Source organism: Accipiter gentilis, chromosome 7 (genome assembly GCF_929443795.1).
Source record: "Accipiter gentilis chromosome 7, bAccGen1.1, whole genome shotgun sequence".
Classification (NCBI taxonomy): Eukaryota; Metazoa; Chordata; class Aves; order Accipitriformes; family Accipitridae; genus Astur; species Astur gentilis.
In genome coordinates, this window is record NC_064886.1 from 40,765,376 (window position 1) to 40,784,653 (window position 19,278).

Consider the following 19,278-nt stretch of genomic DNA (forward strand, 5'->3'; position numbering starts at 1 on the left):
TTTCTATGTGCTGTTTAGGATTCAGTATTCTTACATGACAGCAATAAAGTATCTCGTGTCTAGGGAATTGAAAGAAATAGTTTAACCTTTAGTACTCTTTCTTAGAAGCAACTTAACTCACAGAAAATAAGTCCAGATTCTAATTGTGATCGTTGCCTTGCCGATACATCTTAACGAAGCTTTGACCAGTAAGAAGTTTCTATGGAAAAAAAAAAAGCTAGCGTGATAAGCTTTATATATTCTTTTATTTCAGTTTCTTGTCATATTTCGGCTCTCATGAATGTAATAATGAGTGAGAAGCTAATTACGCCTTCATGAACTTACGGCTTTGAGTTGTCTGATGGACCAGGTCAGTGCAGATACATCCTCAGTGCAGACAGAGATGTACTGTCACTGCGCTGTGTGAGTCAGAGCAGAGACGAGCTCCAGCTACTTACAGCTTCCTTCCCCCTTCTGAGAATGCCGCTGCTAAATGAGAGACACACAGCCCAGCAGCGGGTTTGTTGATACCACACGCATTTTTTAGCATCACGTAGGCTTTTTCTGGAGCTCAGAGTAGCTTTGGGAAAAAAAATGTACCTTTGCTTTTATCATGATGGGTTCGGTGACAGAACATGAAAGGAAGGTGAGATAAAGACTTGCAAGTTCTTTTGAGACTGTAGCCCTAAAATAGACGATTGCGTGAGAAGAGAGAAAGCTCATATTTAAGATAAGGATGAATAAGTCACAAGTAATTCAGCCAAAAGCTCTGCATAAATAATTGAAACACAGAACGTATTGAGTCAAGCATCCACATGATCTACCAAAGGGTTGTCCAGACTTCAAATTTGTTTCAGGTTAACTTGAATTAGTCCATGCCTAAGTTCCTCACATTGCAAAATTAAATGTATTTTTTACAAATTTTCAGCAAATTTAGGAATGTGGAGTTTGAAGTCAGGTTTGCATTAATGCGTTTTTGGAATGAAACACCTCCCATTGGTGTCCTGTGCTACTCTGCTCACTGCTGCTACCTGCGTAACCATTCCTGCGCTGCTGCGGTCTCAACTTCCCTTCATAAACAGCGGGATGCCTTTTGCTGACCTGTGCAATTTAGGCCACAGAAAGTTCAAAACTTATTCTGCCAGCTTGTTTCAGCACTCAGAGTTCTCTGAGGCTTTGGGAAAACCTCAGGAGTGACTATGCAGCACGGGCAGCTGTCCAAAAAAAGAGGTTCGACAAGAAGGACCTGAGCAAGTTCTATAAAGGAAGGAGAAGCACCTTAGTGGGGCTGTAAAAATGTTTTATTATAACCATGAGCAGCAAAAGGGACCTGCTTCAGCAGTGACTTCTGTTCCTCTTCATAGGCACCACATCATATAACAGCTTTAGTGCCCCCGTGACCACTGTGAAAACAGCTCGATTTACCTCTGGCAAAGTTCACGGCGTCTCTGGGACCTTATGCTGGAGGAGCACTGTCGCAGCTGCCTCTGACAGACTATGCCAATGACACCTCTGTGGACGTTGACCTTGACTAGGCTGGTTTTCTATTGGAAACTTAAAATACAAGGAGCCAACTGACCCACGAGCAGAAGCCCCTCCCTGAGATCCAACCAGGGAAGATGACTGCTGCTTGTAAATCCTTCACGGTAGGCAACGGTGCAGATGGAGTGAAAAGAGCTCCCTCCCCAGCACTATTTTTGTGCCATTACGGGCATGAGGCTGGTACCACCGTGGTCCCTTTGAGTCCTGGTGCTTTAAATAATGTTTCTGGTTTTTCTCTACGCAGCAGCTTTCGGTGTCTTGGCCCCCCCAGAACACAGTATAGTGCTGACTGGTTTTTTTCTTCCCAGTTGAATCTCATTACCAGAATGACTGGCAAAGTAGCAAAGCCCTTACTGTACCTAGAAACTATTGGGACAAAAGTTCTGCATCTCTGAAGAAAAAGTCTTGAGAGCTCCTAAAGCTCTTAGCCCCGGGAGGAAACTTTACATGGACAGCAGTAAACCTCCCGCAGCGATCAGCCAGTTCTTGCAACACTACAGGGAGACATTCCCTTCTGCCCCTGAAAGAGTGGACGTGTGGGTCCTGGTTGCTTCAGAAAAGTCATACGTATAAATCCTTCACCTCCTGGGCGCTGCCGTGAGTACAGGCCTTACGATCTAGGGAAATCATGAGGAGTATGGTATGGAAGGGTGAGCCATTCCCAAGCACTTTGCATTTACAATAGGATAAGAACAATTGCAGTAGTACTGGGAGGCAGCTGACTTGGGAGTAGTTTATTCAGCTAACCAGCTAATGTCAGACAGTCCTTTATTTCCCTGGCCATGGACCTCATTTGTTGTTGAACAATTCACAAAATAATTAAGTCAGTACCATGTTGTTAGGAACATTACTTTACCCCGTGAATCTTAAGAACATGGATACACAGAAAGAATACAGCACCATTTTTTTGAAGTTGGAAAAGCAACGTGTTGTTTGGGAGGTATAATTTGCGGCCACTGGCATAAAGGATGAAAGAAAATAAAACCGATTTGTGCAATGCAGTAAGCGGTAATGCACTAACAGACCACTAAAAATGGCAAAAATGAATGACAAAACAGAACTGAGGTGGAAACTTTCCAGCAGGTAAGTTTCTTCAAAGCATGCTATTACAATAAAACTTACAAAACTGACATTATTACAAAATATTGTGGTAAAATGTTAACAGACTTCACAATGAAACTGTATTAAGACGGGATAAAATTGAAGGCGTTTTAAATGTTGCTTAACTAGGAGACAGTGACATCCTTTCTGCCCACGTCAGTTTTCACCATCGGCTGTGGCTTTTAACAGTACTGGTATTTGAATTAACTGGTTTTCAGGTGGGAGGCACTGCGCACATTTATATTTTCAGCCATTTGAAGGGGCAGCCTTTCCAGCAATAACAGTCAGTTTACTTAGGCAGTATTGTGGGCAGAAGGGAATTTTTGCCTTCAACCAGATGAGCTACGTAAGGGTTTTCACTCCATTATTTACCTTGTAAATTAGACTCCCGAGGGGAGAGGGGGTTTCAGATGTTTGAAATGCTGTATGCAAAAAGCCTATACATTTGTCTCCCTTTTGTGTTTCTCTCTTTTAATATTCAACAGCCGTTTTCACTGCTAGTTCTCTGCCTTAGGACAGAAGAGCAACACTTGCTAGAAACAAAAGAAAGGGAGCGGCAGCAGGGTGTGTCAACTGAAAGGACAGACGCCGATATAGAAAATCATTTACTGTCATGAGCACACATTAAGTGTTGCACTTCATGAAATGGGAGGGGAATGTCCTTATCCTAGAGAGGCTGAGGAATCCTCTTTCCACTTCCAGTGAACATCCTCTTTGAACAGCCAAAGACGACACAAAGTTCTTTTTTTCCCTTTTTTCCCTTCAACTTCCACAGTAACATTAAGCTTTCTCAAACACTCGCTTCCCAACTGAAGTAGACTTTTGCAGGGTTTGGTAGTTTGTTCAAGGAAAAAAATATGGAGTAAATTAGCGATTAATTTAACGGATTCTTGCCTGGGGGCTTCAGTATTCAGTTATGACTCAGTCATCTCAAAATCATGAGATTGGCTTAGTCACTAGATTTTTATTTTTTTTTCCAGATACAAATGCCGAACCCATTCCGACTCTCGTTATTTGGGACAGACAGGGGTCAGCTTGGCTCTGCCAGCACACGGCCACGCAGCCTACCGCTCACCTGCCCGTGTAACCCTTGGCATGCGGCCTTTTACAGGCTTTTGAGGTGAAGCCACCACTAATTCCTTGGGGCAGGCTGGCTGCTTGCACGCTTGCATTTTTTCAGCTTCGTTTCTCCTGCACGGCACTACCTCGCTCCAGTAGCACTGGGCCGGCTGTGCTACCTTGCCCGGGTTACTCAGCTGGGCCAACGGCTGCGTGGCTCCAGCTCCAGCAGCCTGGGAACCAACCTTCCACCACCGGCTCTGGAGGCAGCAGGCTCCCCTCAGCCTAGGCTCTCCTCAGCCTGGGCCCGCCTCACAGCGGCCTCATGGCCGCCCGCCTCACAGCAGCTTCCCCCATCCCAGACGCTGCCTGGGAGCTGAAAGCGAAGTTTTTTGTGGTTTTTTTTTTTTTTTTTTGGCAGCCTCGCCCACCTTCCCGCCTCAGGCTCGCCCCTCTCCACCCCCCCCCCGCCTCAGGGAGGCGGCCCCACGGGTGGCGACCGCCCCACGGGTGGCAACCACCTCACAGCTCCCCGCCGCCCGGGCCCCTTCCTCAGGGCCGCCCCGCCCCCTAGCTCGGCCCTCCACTGCGCCTGCGCCGCCACCGCCCGCCACCGCCGCCCGGCCGGCACGCATGCGCAGAGGCGCGACCGCCCCGCCCCTCCCCTCCCCGGCGGCGCTGTGCGCAGGCGCAGTGCGGTGCCGCCTGCCCGCCCGGCTGGTGCGTGCGAGAGAGAAGATGGCGGCGGCGGGGGCAGCAGCGTGAGGCGCCCGGGAGACGCCGAGCTCCCCACGGACGCGGGGCGCCATGGCTGTGAACAGTGCCCAGGTACCGGCCGCCCCCGCGCTGTCGGCCCCGGGGTGTTGCGGAGGGGGGTGTCTCTGACGGGCTCCGAGGGGCGGCCGGGCCCCGCGGCGCGGTTCGCCGAGGGGGGGAGCGTGGTGGCCGGGACTAGGCCCAGGGTGATTCTGCAGCTTCATTGAATCTCCTCAGGGCGGTGGAGGGGCTTCGCTGCCGGCCGGGACGGCGGTCTCCCGCGCTCCTGACGGCGGTCGTGCCCCGCCGAGGGGCCCAGCGTGCCGGGGCTGGCCCCCTCCTCGCCGAACCGGTGTCACGGCGGCTGGGCGAGGGGAAGGGAGCGGAGGGGCGGAGGAGGCCTGCGGGAGCCCTTTGCGGGGGGAAGTCGGTGCTGGACCCCATTGCGAAGAGGGGATGGTTGGAAGAGTTGATAGCTTGGGCTTTTTCTTTTTTTTTTTTTTGGGGGGGGGGGAGACAAGCGATTCTAAAATGAGAAGGGAATAAGGAGATTTGTAAACTAATCTTCCCCCCCCCCCCCCCCCCCCCCGCCCAAACACTCAACAAACCTCAGTGCATTGGGGTGCAAAGGGCTGAGTGTTGCAAGATTACTATGCATGGGGATGCGTGTGCAGTTTCCCTGTCTCCCACGAACTAAACCAGCCAGAAGATTTGTGCACGGAGTAAAAAAAAAAAACAAAAACCAAAAAAAACCAACCCACAAAACTGCAGTCGCGGTAGTTTTTCACTGGAAGTTAAAAGCTCGATTCCTGGTCTAATCTAGTGTGTGCTCAGAGCAAATGATTGAATGGGTTAACTTCACTATTTCTTTCCTGTAAGGCTTTTCTCCCAGAAGGCTTTAAAACAAAAATGTCATGCAATGTGTGTGGTGCACCGAGGTGTTTATTTGCAAGACTTCATGCAACTTTGTTTTTAGCAAATAATGAAATTTAGAGAACTTTCATGGTGTTAAAGATAATTCTGTTAAGAAACCGTGTCTTTTGTGGTGGAAAATATCTTTCATAAAATCGAAGTGTTTCAGACAAGGTGATGCTTTATTCTGAATTCTGTATTTTTTTTTCTGAAGAGCAGTTAAGGTACACATCTAATGAAGTGACGCACTAGTTTCACTGATAATTATTTTTCCATAAACAAAAGCTTGTAATCAGTGAAAACTATCATGACATTTCTTGTCCAGCTTGATTTATTTACGTTTGAGAGAAAGAGGGATGTGATTTTGTTAACGTGGGTGTTCTGAGGGCAGTTGCTGTTTCTGGAGTTTGCTTAAAATTTAACATTTTTTTAAAAATTTTATATCATTCAACTTTTCTTTCAAAGTGGATGAAACTCATTTAGTTTTGGACTTTTTTTCTTACCATCCTAATGAATGATAGTTAAAATACACATATATCAAAAGGATTCAGTGTCCAACTTGGAAGCTGTTTTACTTGCTGCTTTCCCCTCAATACTAGGCAGCAGTCGGTGCATGTGGTCAGTTTGATAAGACTGGGTTTTACATTGCAGCTTTTTTCTTGATTTAGAAGAATTAAGGACATTCTTGTGTCTGTACGTAATTAAGTTGGTGTACCTTGAAACAAAAAAAGTTCAGCTGACGATGTAGTTTATGGTGAAGCGCTGCATAGCTGTAATTAAAACTAGACTGTAAATTCATCTTTAGTAGTAACTTGTACCTAGACTATTTTAAATCAACCCCCTCTATAGGCAAAGGTTGATATTTAGGTCTTGTGAGGATTACTGCTTAAATTTACAGGAGCACATCTGTGAGATACCTTTCAGTTAATGCTTTGTTCGTGTCATTAAATACAGCTTATTTTTGTGTTTAAGTCCGTCTGTCCCTGTGTCCCATCCCGTGTCCCCCCCCCAATGTAAACAGTTTATTTAAATGCTGTCTGGGATTTATGTGAATACATGTTCTAGAGCAATATAGTGCTATAATGCTGAAGGAAGGTAATAATGTTTTGGACTCTTTTGGATGGAGAACCTGAAGATAAGTTCAGGCATGTGGTTTTACATGCATGTGTTTCCCTTTTATTTTAGGATGGTAGTGTTGCAGATCAGTAGAAAAATTAGAGTTTTGATAAAAGTTGTCTGTTCTGAGCACAAGACTAAATAACATTATGTAGTCCTTATGTTTGTGTCATAATGCAGAGACCTAGGCAAAAGTGCTTCGTTTTTCCATGTGACTGTAATTCGGGTGTACCGTAATTGAGACCTTTCTTTTTGTCACATGGGAAAAAAAGTTCAAGAAAATCATTCTCTTCTAATAGCTAAAATGCATAGTCAGATTTCTGCCAATTAATGGATTCATGTAATAATGGGCAGAAATATTTGAGTCAGTTTGCACGTTCTAACAAATGAATCGTGAAACATGACTGTATCGTATATTTTCAAAGGAGCATTAATTTTGGATGGCCAGCTAGTTGGCAAGCACATGAGTATATGGTGACACAGTTTAGATATTGCTGGTCGTTTGTACCTCTGTATTCCATGTCATTATTTCATAATCATTTAATGAGATATTTAAGTGTTGCTGTCAGTTTTCTGGGTGTGTTCTGAGTATATTCAAAAGCTGTACTTTTTTTTTTTAATTAAGGTGAGCTAGCAGTAAACCTGCTGTATCACTACAGGTTTTGTATGACACTACAGATGTTGAGCTGATTTAGCACTGGATATAGTTGAAACCATTTGTCATCAAGGTCATCTAAAAATCTTCTGTTAAAAACAAAAAAGAAAGACTTTAAAAACTATTTCCCTGTTTGGAAAGAGTAATACTCTGTAGGAACTGTATAAACAGTTGTTTTAGCCACTTTTCCTATTGTTTTTCATAGAAAGAATTAATACAAACGCATCGTTTATAAATCTTGTGAAAACAAGTTAAGCAGAAGAAAGGATACCATAGCAGAATGAATCATTTATGCTTGTTTTGTTCTTTCACCATTACTGTGGTGTCAAATTAACTCAGTGCCATTTTAAATGTACCGCATTGCCCCCAAACCCAGCTGAAGTACAAACCAGTAGAGTTTGTGTTCAGAAAAAGCTGAACAAGCTCATAAGCTGCTCATCCTCACCCAGGCCTGTGTCTGGCCTGGCAACCAGAATAACTGGAACTAGGAACATGGCATGCAATCTGACTCCCTGAAATACTGCACTGCAAACTACCGCTTTTATGGCTGGCTTGGAGTGTTGCTCCCTGGCAGGGTGTAGTTTGATGTTCCCTTAAGCCAGTGCTGTTTCTGGAAGGAAAAAAAAAAAAAAAGAAGCAGCAGTCTGTAGGCATTTGTTCTGTGCTGTTATTACAGTGTATTGCCTGATGTTTGTGGGTGACCTTGATTAGGAAATTGATGTGTCTCAAAAATAATATTAAAAAATGGTTGTTATGCAGCTGGATGAGTTTCTTGTGCTAGCTTGCTTGCATCCATGCAGATGTGTCTGATGTTACAGTGTCCTTACAGGCAGAAAGAAGTGTTTGGAGAGAGGGCGATGTGGATGCTGTCAGGTTCGTGAAATACGTTGAAAACTATGGGGGACACCCTGAACACAATATGAAAGGTGTCTCTGGGCAAGGGCTGCCAGTGGGTGGATTTGTGAAGAGGTGTTTGAGTGCATCATCTTGCTGTAGTTGCTGCTTCTCCCCTGTCCCGCTCAGTTGCTGTTCTGTGTTTTAAAGGGGTAAAGAAGCTGGATTTGGCTCTCCTCTCTCCCTGTTCTTTTGGTTTTGGGGTTTTTTTGGTTTTTTTTGTTCCTGCTTTCATTGCTGAGAAGGGCCTGGATTTGTCCTTTTGCTAGAGTTTTTGCTGATGGAGTGAGTTGTTCTAGGCTTCTGTGGTCTTGGGAATCCAGGCTGCAGCTGAAGCTGTGAGTTTAGGTAGCCAGAAGGTATCACTTGCCTTTCTAAAATGTGAATGGTGAATCCATGCAGAGTACAGTGGGTGAATGTGGGTCGGTTAACTTAAAAAAAGGAAGTCTGGGAAAACTGACATAGAACATAAATTTAGAACTATATGGCAGCATGCAAATCATAGAAGAAAACCCACAGGTTTTGTGAATCACTGTTACTTATTCTGTGCATTCTAGACTACAGCACTGATTTGGAGACTTTTTAGAATGGATCCAGCCATTTACCTATTAATAAAGCCAGTTTTTGTAGGCAGTTGCTTAGACACAGTGCTTTTTCCATTCATGTAGCTGTTAAAATACTTTTAAAGTTAAGTGGGGTTTTGTTTATAGGTAAACTAAGCAGTCTCATTTCTGTTTAGCGATATACATGCAACATGCTGTGTCGTACAAAACAGCTAAATCTGTTGTAATAGAAGTTGCTGGCCTTGGGCCATTGGATTATAGTCATTTGTCACTCTAATGCCATTTCAGCAATGTAGATGTTCATTTCCAAAGAATTAAACATGCTAGAACTGCGTTTTTTCTTTTTGATGGAAGTGTCTTATGTGTGATCATTAAACATACAACTGGGGATTATGGAACAAAGGGTTATGCTTCATGGTGGAAAAAAGTGCGTGTGTGTACATGCGTGTGTGTGTATATATATACACACGCGCGAACATTCCATAATGGAGCAGTCTGGTGTTTTAAAATTGGGATTCTAAACCCTATTTTTACTTCATGAAATTGTAACGTGTGTGTTTAAGACTCCTTGTTTTAAGTATTCCCAATAATGGTGCCATGTTGATTATTTTTAAAACACTTTAAAAGGTTTTCATTAGATTAGCAGTCATGTTAATATATTCATTAACACACTAGTAGAGTAAAATTTGTAAGTATGTTAGTCTTTTTCATTTTGTGTTTGACTTTCTAATACCTAATTTAATTGCAGATGCTTTTGGTATTTTAGATATGTCTAAGAACTTTTCCTCCTTGTTTGACAGCATAAGATTTACTGATTTATTTTTTTTTGGTGTGCGCTACAAGGTCTGTTTTTTCTTCAGCTGTAGTTAGGCAGAAGGTAGCTTAAATCACAGTAGCCCTAATAAAGTGTTTGTGTAAGGCTTATTTAAATCATACACCTTGCAGAAAAGCACGTGTTTAAAATAAAATTAAGAAGGGCCTTCCTGAGATCCTGTGATAGTCACAAGTGTTAGTGCTGTACAAACTGAAAGAAACGTGCAAGAGTGCTTTTGGGAATTTTGCAGCTTATAGTATTGTATGTGACTTCATATGATGTATGGAAGTTTTAAAAGAAGCATTGTATGTTATTAGCATTGGAATTACAGTAGGAAAGAAAGGGATATGGATCACCGTCTGTTGAAGGGAATATTAACACAAACTGGGAAATCACTTAAGGGTTCTGTAACTTTTTTACTTTGTTAAAAAAGTAACCCCCCTGATTTGGGTTCAGCTTTGAGGTAGAAGAGAAAAATGCCCTGTAAGAAACTGTACAGAATAACATATCTCTAAAGGTTGTGTGAAAAGATGCATTTAAAAAAAACCAAACCTACAAGAAAGTAGGTTTTCTTCAAAGAATTCTGTGTATGAAAGACTTCTCTCTGTTTGAACCTGAAACTGAACATAGTAGCAGAAATAACAGTGCTGTATTCCCTTAGTGCAGCGGGCATGTTTTTTCATACAACATTTAGAGCCTGCTGTAGTGATTCACAGGTTTCCTGCCTCATTTTTCCCCATGAATGTTGCAGACCAGCAATGGATTTACCAGTGAAACTTAAAATACAGAAGTTGTATATAATTCATGCAAAGAAGTGAAGGCTTTTGTGAAAATGTTCTGTCTTGGAGGGGGATTCCTTTGTTGGTAGTATAGCAACATGTTACCAATAGCGATTCTTACAAGTGTCAAGGCAATGTACCTATTTTCACGAGTACTTAACAGCTTTGCCATATGCACATACCTGTCTCAGCAGGAACATGTATGTAATTTGCTCTTTAGCCTGTATTGCAAAAATACACATATGTTTTAAGGTGGTTGAAGATAACCTGTTATTTGCGTTGAAAACTCCTAGAATGCAAGTGGGATTACCAAGTATTGAGTGACAAGAGTGACTTTAGATGTGCTGACTTTCACTGTGTGAACATATCAAGACTTCGAATGCTGTACGTGGTATGAAACCACAGGTATTCTCACTCCTGGTTGTCTGGTGAAGCAGAGTTCCTGTTGCACATGGCTCTCATTTGAACAGGCCGAGTGTAAGTTTTAAAGAGGGAAATGAATTCAAAGCTAACCTTCTTTACAAGGTGGGAGTTAAAGAAATTACTCTTGACAGGAAAAGAGGGGAGATAAAGGCAAGATATTGATAATCGCTTTGATTCTTGCTGTAAGCATTAGAACGGACGGAGAGGGAAATGGAAAAAGTTCAGTTGCTTAGCTTAATGGTAGCAACAGGCAATTAGATTAATTGTATGCAAATAATGTTTTTGGACTATGCTACTTAGGAGGGTATTTGGTTAAAAATGATGCTATACCGGTACGTAATATGGGATGGTTTTGTCATTTTAAACCTGACTAGGTATGATAAAAGGAGAGGGAAATAAATCAGAGAAAGAGAGAGGGAGTCATTGTGAGCACAAGTTACAGTTCCATTGGAAGAAGAATCAACTTGTCTTGAGTTCCAGTCTACTTCAGTTGATCCATCAAATCATATGGTCTCTAATAATAGCTAGCTGTTACCGAAGAAAATAAGAAATAGTGCTGTAATGTCCTTAAAGCATGGAAAACCTCACTTTCTGTTCCTCTGCTGCCTTTGGGATACAAAACCAAAGCTGCCACTGTCTGAAAATTTCTGTGGAGCACTGTAGTTTATTGATACAAAGTTGGAAAAAAGTCAAAGACAACTTAATTGGGCAATTCCCAATTTTCTTCTCAGCTAAAGGCTGTGACCATAGGCTATTGGCCCTTAAGAAGAAGTTTAAGCTCCCAGGTAGTGAAAGCTCCTTAACAAATCTTAGGACAACAAAAAAAAGGTTTATGCTGTTAATATGCTTTCATAGCAAGCGAGAATGAAGTAAATAAAATTATCCTGGCATTGCAAGCAACAGAAAACGTAAGTGCAGCAGAATCATAATAGTGTGAAAGAGTAGTCAGCTTTCAGAGCAGAAGAAATAAAGCTGTTGAGTTTGCTCATGTCAACAGGTTTGCATTCTCAGTCTTTTGAACTTTACCTTTGTTCAAACACAACACTGAATTGTGGTGGTCACTCTTGTTGACATGAGTCAAAATGACTGTAAATACCAGATGCTGGCATGCAGCGTTTCAGATGTTGCCAGACTCCGAGTTTCCTTAATTGGGGAGGATAAAGGCAATGGACATGTATTACACTTAGTACTAATGATTGTCACGTAAAGGCCATTATGGTTTTCTGCTTTGGTGTAACTGCATCCTTAATACAGAGATTTCCCTGAGGTCTCATCAGTGTTCACCCCTGGAACGATGCATTAGGGCAGTTGTGCACACTTTTTTCCTTCGCTTTATGCTGCTGCTAGTAGTGGTGGGTACCACCTTCAGAAGTTGTGGTGGGCTAGAGGGATCCCTCATTCCCAGAAGCAGTGCTCAGTTGTGTGCTGAGCTATACAGCATGTGCATGTACAATATTTACATGGTAGTACGACTTTATAGTTAGTCTGAATTCTTCACAGTTTTTTCTAGCCAAAAATCTTAGGGCTTAGCTAAGAGCTAAGGTGTTTTATAGCCGTTTGGTTTGCATACCAAGTTTTGTGTAAGTGTTTGTGCTTCAAATTTATTTATTTTATGACAGCTTAAAAAAAAAAAGCGCTTGTAATTAGTGAACAACTGCTTATTATATTATCTTTGAAGGTCAGCTCCAAGTATGAGTGTCCAACACAGTGTGTTTACTGAGTATCCAGAGGTTGCAATATTTGATAATGGTAGACATCACTAACTTGAAACTTTTGTTGAGTTTGTATTTTCTGTCTTATTTGCAAAACAGCCATTTCGAACAACAGTATGAGTGACTGATTGTGTTTACCAAATGTTTTTATGATTTGCAAGGTTTTTTTAATTGGATTTGGGACCAAAGGAGGTAATGTACAGCCACATGAGAAGCATGTTCTTTCAAAAGCTGCCTAAATTGGTGTTTTTTGGAAGTGGAAAGTATTATAAATTCACAATGCGCAGGCTGAAATGTGAGGGTGTGGTTTCATCGTTGTTGCTCAAGCTTGTCAGCGTTGTGGATTAGATGGCAATTTGCTCATATTTATGTGGGGTTCCCTAAAATGCTCTTGCTCCTTTGTACTGTAGGCAGATGAGGGAGAGGATAGAAGGTGCTGGAGTTGCAGATGTGCTTGTGGAGGTGAGGGGTGTGAGCAGGGACGCTGCAGACAGCAGCTGCTTCTGTCCTTGCAGTGAGTAAGCTGAAGAGCCAGTGCTGTGTTGTGTTTGTCTCCCCTGCTGTGTATCCATATTTCTGTTTGTAGATGGCTGGATGTGCAGGCCAAGGAAGTGGCCGTCTCCTTCCTGGATGGAGGGGGTGTATGAGCTATCGGTTGTGTACTGTCATCTCAGAGCCTTGTGGGCCTTATCAGTAATAGTATGTCAGAGTATACTCTGGTTTAGTCCCCCTTTCCTCCTCAGAAAGCAAGAGAATTTCAGTATCTTCAATATTGTAAATGTGTTTGGAAATATCTTGAGTGCTCTGTTTTGCATTCTGTTCATTCATATGTGCAAAAGAAATCTGAACGCTAAGAGAAGATCTCGTATAAGGAAAGACATGAAGCAGCACCACTATCAGTGTTAGTCTTTTGAAATGAGCTACCTAAAACCCCCCAAGTTCTAAAATTGACAACGTTGTTATACAGTAAATGTACTGCCATATTCATGCCCAGTTTTTAATGCTGCCATTGAAAAATATGGGTGTTTATTAGGCTTCCTATCTGTGTTTTAGTTGCAGCAGTGTATTAATTTGTGCATTTGTTTTAACAGTTATCTTGCATCTACATAAAATTGTGTTGCAGATGCTTAAGCTTTAAAACTATCTCAGGAGGAGGTGGCGTATGTGTGGTGTCCCAATTTTCATTTTAACTTGCATGCCACTTCAAAATACAAAGTTGCTGTCATGGGCAGTGCCAGATCCTCTCAAGTTTCCACCTGCCACTTACCACATGTCAGACTGGTAGAGGAAATGGATGGCTGCATATAAACTGAGAAGCAAAACAATAGATGGTGTCCTCAGTTTCTGTCTGCCAGGGGGATGTACGGCATACACACGTCACGTGGTGAAGTAGTGGAAGGGGCTTGAGTTCCTGCAGAGAGAAAATAGAGTAAGAACCTCTGTAGAATTACTCTCAAACTTCAGCAGTTACAGAGCTTAAAATATAGGAGACTTTATTATGTGGTGGTAGTTGTGTTTTGTTTCTGTGATCCCCTTGAGTCATTTACCAATCATTGTGTTTTTTGCAAGTTCTCTGGTTTATTTTTGGCTGTTTCTCTATGAGATTATAACCCATTTTTGGCAGATCACAACTCACAAAGGGGAAAGTCTCATTCTTTCTTGCTCCTGGCCACTTGCACCTTTTGTTTTATGCTGGTTCCTTATCTTCTATTAACCCTCCTTCCCCCAGTGCAATAAATAAATAAATAATCTGGATAATTTTCTCTCAGTTTGAGTATAATTGTCTTGCTGATCATCCAGCGTGTGCCAGAACTGGCACAGGGGAAGAGGTGGGATTGTGCATCCAGCAAAATGAAAAGGTGAGTAAAACCTGTGTGGCCTTGGTGAATGGAGCAGGTGATGCTTCCTTTTAATGATGGGCCAGTGTTTTCTCTTACTGTCACTGTTAAAGGTGTAGCGCCTTGCCGGGGTGGTTACCCCTGTACAAGCTCTGGGTATCATTAGCTTTTGCATTGTCTTTTTTTTTTTTAATTCTCAGTGGCCAGTGTGGTTTTGATAGGACTTTGCACCACATTTAGATTAATACTAAACTTTCTAGGTTAAATCTCATTCAGCTGTAGTTCTAAGCATTCATCACGTCTGAAATGTGGGGTTGAGATGTGAAGTTAGGCCTTCAGAAGAGGCGTATCAGTCCTGGGTAGGTGGGCTCAACTGCCTTCTGAAGGTGCTAATCTGTATTCCTTGTCAGGATGGAGTCCAGGTAGCTAATTTTTACCTCACCTAATCTTAGCCATCTTAAATCCTGCCCTGAGTAATTGCTTGTGAAAAGCATTGTGTGGGTGACTTGGCTAGGCATGGTGCTATTAGGGATAGATCTTAGTTTTCCACAACATTTAGCTGCACTTTTCCTACTTTTCTTTATCTTCCAGTGTATTTTTCAGCTTGCTTTTCAAACTGGAACAGCGGTCTCCTTACTGCTCAGGGTGGAATTTTCCCCTGGAAGAGCTCTGTATTGATTCTGTGAGGCATTAGTCCTTGTGAAGATGTGAGTGGTGGAAATAAGCAGAGAAAATATCAAATGTACACAAACTAGCGGGAATCAAATGAACATACAAGAAGCCTTAATTTTTGTGCAGCTTTGCTTTTGATTACTTGATTTTAGAGGCATAGTTTTCAGTGTAATTTCCTTATCTTAAATAATAGGGTGCCATCCTGAATCTCACATGCTGTATCTGCAAGGTTAGCACCTTTGCGTACGGGAAAAGGGCGTCTGCTATTAAAGCACATGAAGCAATTCACAAGAGAGGGAGTATTATTAAAGGAGCTGAGATACATACTGCTGTAACTGAATCAAAGAGCCTTCTGACTAACAGTTGAAGGATTATGCGATTCCAGAATTTTGGGTGACGGTTCAGCTTTCGGAGAGGAGGGTGGTCTGGCAGGCACAGATCAGTTCTTTCAATTTTTTTTTTTCCTGTGCTGTCTCTACAAATAACTTCAGATCCTGTGTCATCTCTTCATCTAACTCTTGTTCCTCATGTTTGGCCTCATCAAACCAATTGTAATCTCCTTGAACCACTTAAAAATGTGCTTATAGTCAAACTTGTTTAATTTCTTAAAACTCAGGGTCTCATTGCACTCTTCCCAGAGCTCTACCTCTCTTTTTCTTTTTAATAACCTCATCCAAGTCTAGATGTATTAGTTTTTACTTTTTTAAATCATGGATTTGGTGGATAAAAGTTGCCTGTGAGGTAAATGCAAGTATAGTAAGCCCAGAAAAAGAAAAGCTTTTCTCTGCCAGGGTGCTGCCAAGCACCTCTGAAGCTTGCTAGCTGGAAGCCATTACAGGGAAAGCCTGTCTTTGTCCTGGTAGCCCAGAGCATCCTGCCTTGCCGGAGTAGGAATGTACTGGCTCCTCAGTGCTATGAACTACGTGTATGGTAGAAAAGATAGTGCATGTGCTGTTCCTCCACCTGGAGGAATTGAGAGAAGCTCATTGAAAACAATCCCTCAAAATCTTAGTTGCTAAAATGCCTGCTAAATAAAGATTTTGTAAACCTCAGAAAAATGCTGATTTATATAGCATGTCTGGAATTTGGGTGGACTGCTGTGACGTGTTCAAAGACAATTTGCTACTTAATGTGGCCAAAGCAGCGTTCTCCAGATGCAAAACTGATTTTACTATCGTGTTCTTAGAAGTTTGTTCTGCTGTAGGTATCTGGCACAAAAGATTGCAGCCCTAATGATTTTAGTCTGGCAGGGGAATAAAATGGCTAACACCAAAGCTTTTCAACTGGGAAGTATTAAATAAAATTAGTCAGATTGTTTTGCCTGCCCCACCTATAATAAAATAGTAGTTAAACTGGCTGTGTTCTTGAGTAACTTCATGTTCCAACTTCTCTCTCCTCAGTGCTTATCAGGCTATAGTAAATCAGAATAATTCAGGTGTTAATTATTTTTCTTCTTCATTATAGGAAGAGTTTACAATTTGTGCATTAGACTCAGTAACTAGTTCAGTGCAAGCAGAGCTTGAAGTAAATGTGTTTGCTCAATTATGAGCAACCAGCTTGAAGCTGGTGTTTTCAAACTCTACAAGGGTGTGAAGATAGAGGCTTAGCAACAGGTGTTTTACCAAGAATGTTCTTGAATTCAAAACTGAGGAAGGACCTATCTACCCATTTTGGAAGTATTTATTTTTCTTTTGATATTTGCAAGGACTGCTGCTTGGAGAACTTAATAGGAAAGTATTTTTGTTTGGCTTTTATTTTGATTTAACATTGCAAGAAAATAGATTGGAAAATGTTACTTCTCTGAATCACTGGCAGATGTTCTGTGGGCTTCTAGTGGTGGAGCTGCTGGTGTAAAGGTGTCAGAAATTCCATCTTCTGCTCTCCACAAAGCTAAAATTTGATGTAATCAGCCCTAACAATTCAGTTGTTATCCTCCCTCTTGCTTGCTGTCTGGAGTGCACTTTCCAGGTATTCCTGCTGTAGTCCCAAAATGGCTGCTTTTCACTGCAGCTCTTGTTTGTGTAACACATGAACATATATTCTTACCTTGGGCTCGGGTGGAAGGTACAAAGAAGATACTTCCTAAGCAAGAATACATGATGCTCTCTAACAGGATACAAATAAAAGGTATATAAAATGTATATGGAATCATCCTGTCACTGGGCTGTTGCTTTATGATCACATGTAAGTGATACAGCTGTATTGCCCTCTTTATACTATTATTATTTACAAAATAAAATTATGGCTGAGTTTGGGCATAATTTTTTTTTTCCATTTTGTGGAACAGAGGAAACATATCAATTGGGGAAAGCTTTAAATGTGAAAGAACAGAGCTTTTTTGCTGGGGTAGTCCTACTTTGGAGACCAGAAGATAAGAGAGTCTTTCTGTAGTTGGGAAGGTACTTGTAAATGCAATGGTGTCTGTGTAAGATGATGGGTGGTTGTTCTTCCACTCCATTTTTACCCCCTCTACTAACTACAATCAGCACTTCATAGACAGCTTCCTTGGGCTGGTTTTGCTTTGTAGCAGCTGCTGTTTGTTTGAAATGGAAGAATGCCAACAAGCACCTAACTTTTGGTAATAGAGTCGAGAGTGTACATAAATAGAATTTGTTTGGGTGTAAGAAATTGACTCGTGTGTTTTGGAAGCTTTTTTGTATGGTGGTTGTTTGGTGTGTTGCTCTTACTTGAAATACGTAATGTGATTGATGAAAATGAATAATAACATGCTCTGTTTTTGTGAAGATTTGAATTACAATCTTCAGGATAAACTGCTCTGATCCATGTTGTGTCCTCATGATAGTGTCAGGCTGTAGGGGCCGTTTGTTAAACCTGCTCTTCCAGTAATGCTGTGGCTACAGCTGAAATTTCACCAACTTGTGCTTTCATACTAGCCAGTGATCTGTTTTTTCCTCTGATCAGAAAATGAGCTTTTGAGAATGATAATTCTTTTTTTTTCATAGTGGAATAAATTCCCCTTACATTAATTCATGTAAAATGTGTGGAAAATTCCTAACTTCAGCTGCAAGAATTCTGTAATAACATCCAAGAAACCCTGAACTGGGGGGTGGGGGTGGGGGGGAAGGAGGTACACTCATGTGCTATATTTTTGAGCCTTTGCTTAAATGGTAGACAGGCAGAGCTGCATTGACTCATGGGCTTAGTTGACCTACATTTACCTAGCTGTGATCTTTCTCCAGGCACTGTGTAGATTTGTTAATATTCTAGTTTTAAGCTGCAGGCTAGTGATAAAGGACTATGAGCTGTACTAAGGGTTTGCTCATGATTCGTTGCATTTTTAACTGTTAAAAGCTTTAATATGCAACTACTCCACGTTAAAGTACAGCTTCATTTCCATATATTTTTATTTATAAAAATGGACTTTATTTTTCCGTAAAGAGGATAGATCAGCATCGGATTTTTTCAGAAATGGATTGCCTAAAATACTACTATTTAGACTGTGATACGGCTGTAAATATATGGCCAGTGGTGGTCTTAGCACCTGGTTTTGGGTTGTTGCTTACAAATTCAGAATTTAAAAAAAACCCAACCTGTTTTTCAGTCTCACAATTTTGTCTGTGTTTTTATAAGTGTTTAACCAGTAAGTTTTTTGAGATTTGGAAGTTAGAAGACCTTGTTGTATCAAATTAAGTAATTGTCTGTGTAGTAAGACTTGATGGATTTCAGCTCAAAAGGAAGGAGAACCTGAGGGAAGGTTGTCTTTCCCTACACTTTCCAGAAAAAAATAGACAAACCTTGACAAAATGAAAGAGAAGTAAAGGGTGCGGGAGAAATAACCTTACTTGCTGCTGGGATGACTAATGTAAGAGCTTTTTCTCTGCTAATAAAACCCAAGTGTAGTCATATGCATGTGCCCTTTTTTCCTTGCCAGAAAACAGACTTCTGTCTGAATGGTTCATTTTCTTCCTCTACCACAGCCTGTCCCGGTAGCTTTAAGAATAAGTACACTTTGTAGAAGTAGCTTGGTGAGCAAGATTGTATAGTTTATGGTATACATAAACTATTTAATAATTTCAATTTATATGTGAACTAGTTTTGACTTGTTAGACCTTCTGCTTAGATACAGTTGAGTTATTCCTTGCCACTATTAATAAAAGCTGTATTTTTAACTTGTTCGTGGAGAAGCAGTTGAAATGGGAGTATTTGCAGCTTAAACTAATTTGACTAGAAGAGCTGAAGCTCTTGGGTTAATAGGTGAAAGCCATGTTAATTCTTCTTGAAAGCAGAAATTGACACTTCATTTTCCTAGCTTTCTTCTAGCATAGGTGATGCCAAGATGATGATGCATCAGCAGTGCTATTTCTACCCATTTTTCTAGGACAAGCAGCTGTGTAACATGTACTCCTCCTCCTTGTATTCCTCCAGGAGAGTGTTCGTGTTGCTACACTGGAATACCAGTGGAGATTTCATTACAGGCAATGGGGTAATATTAGCATTCATTT

At 41.5% G+C, this 19,278-nt stretch overlaps 1 protein-coding gene across 1 annotated transcript in view; it reads left to right on the forward strand.

Moving 5' to 3' along the window:
- Window positions 1-4,370: 4,370 nt before the first annotated feature.
- The window catches only part of USP10 (ubiquitin specific peptidase 10), a 56,404-nt gene continuing 41,496 nt past the window's right edge, over window positions 4,371-19,278 (forward strand). Inside the window, exon 1 of the mRNA XM_049805342.1 lies at window positions 4,371-4,509. Coding sequence (XP_049661299.1) covers window positions 4,489-4,509 — 21 coding nt within the window. The 5' untranslated portion in view covers window positions 4,371-4,488. The remainder of the gene's footprint in view (window positions 4,510-19,278) is intronic.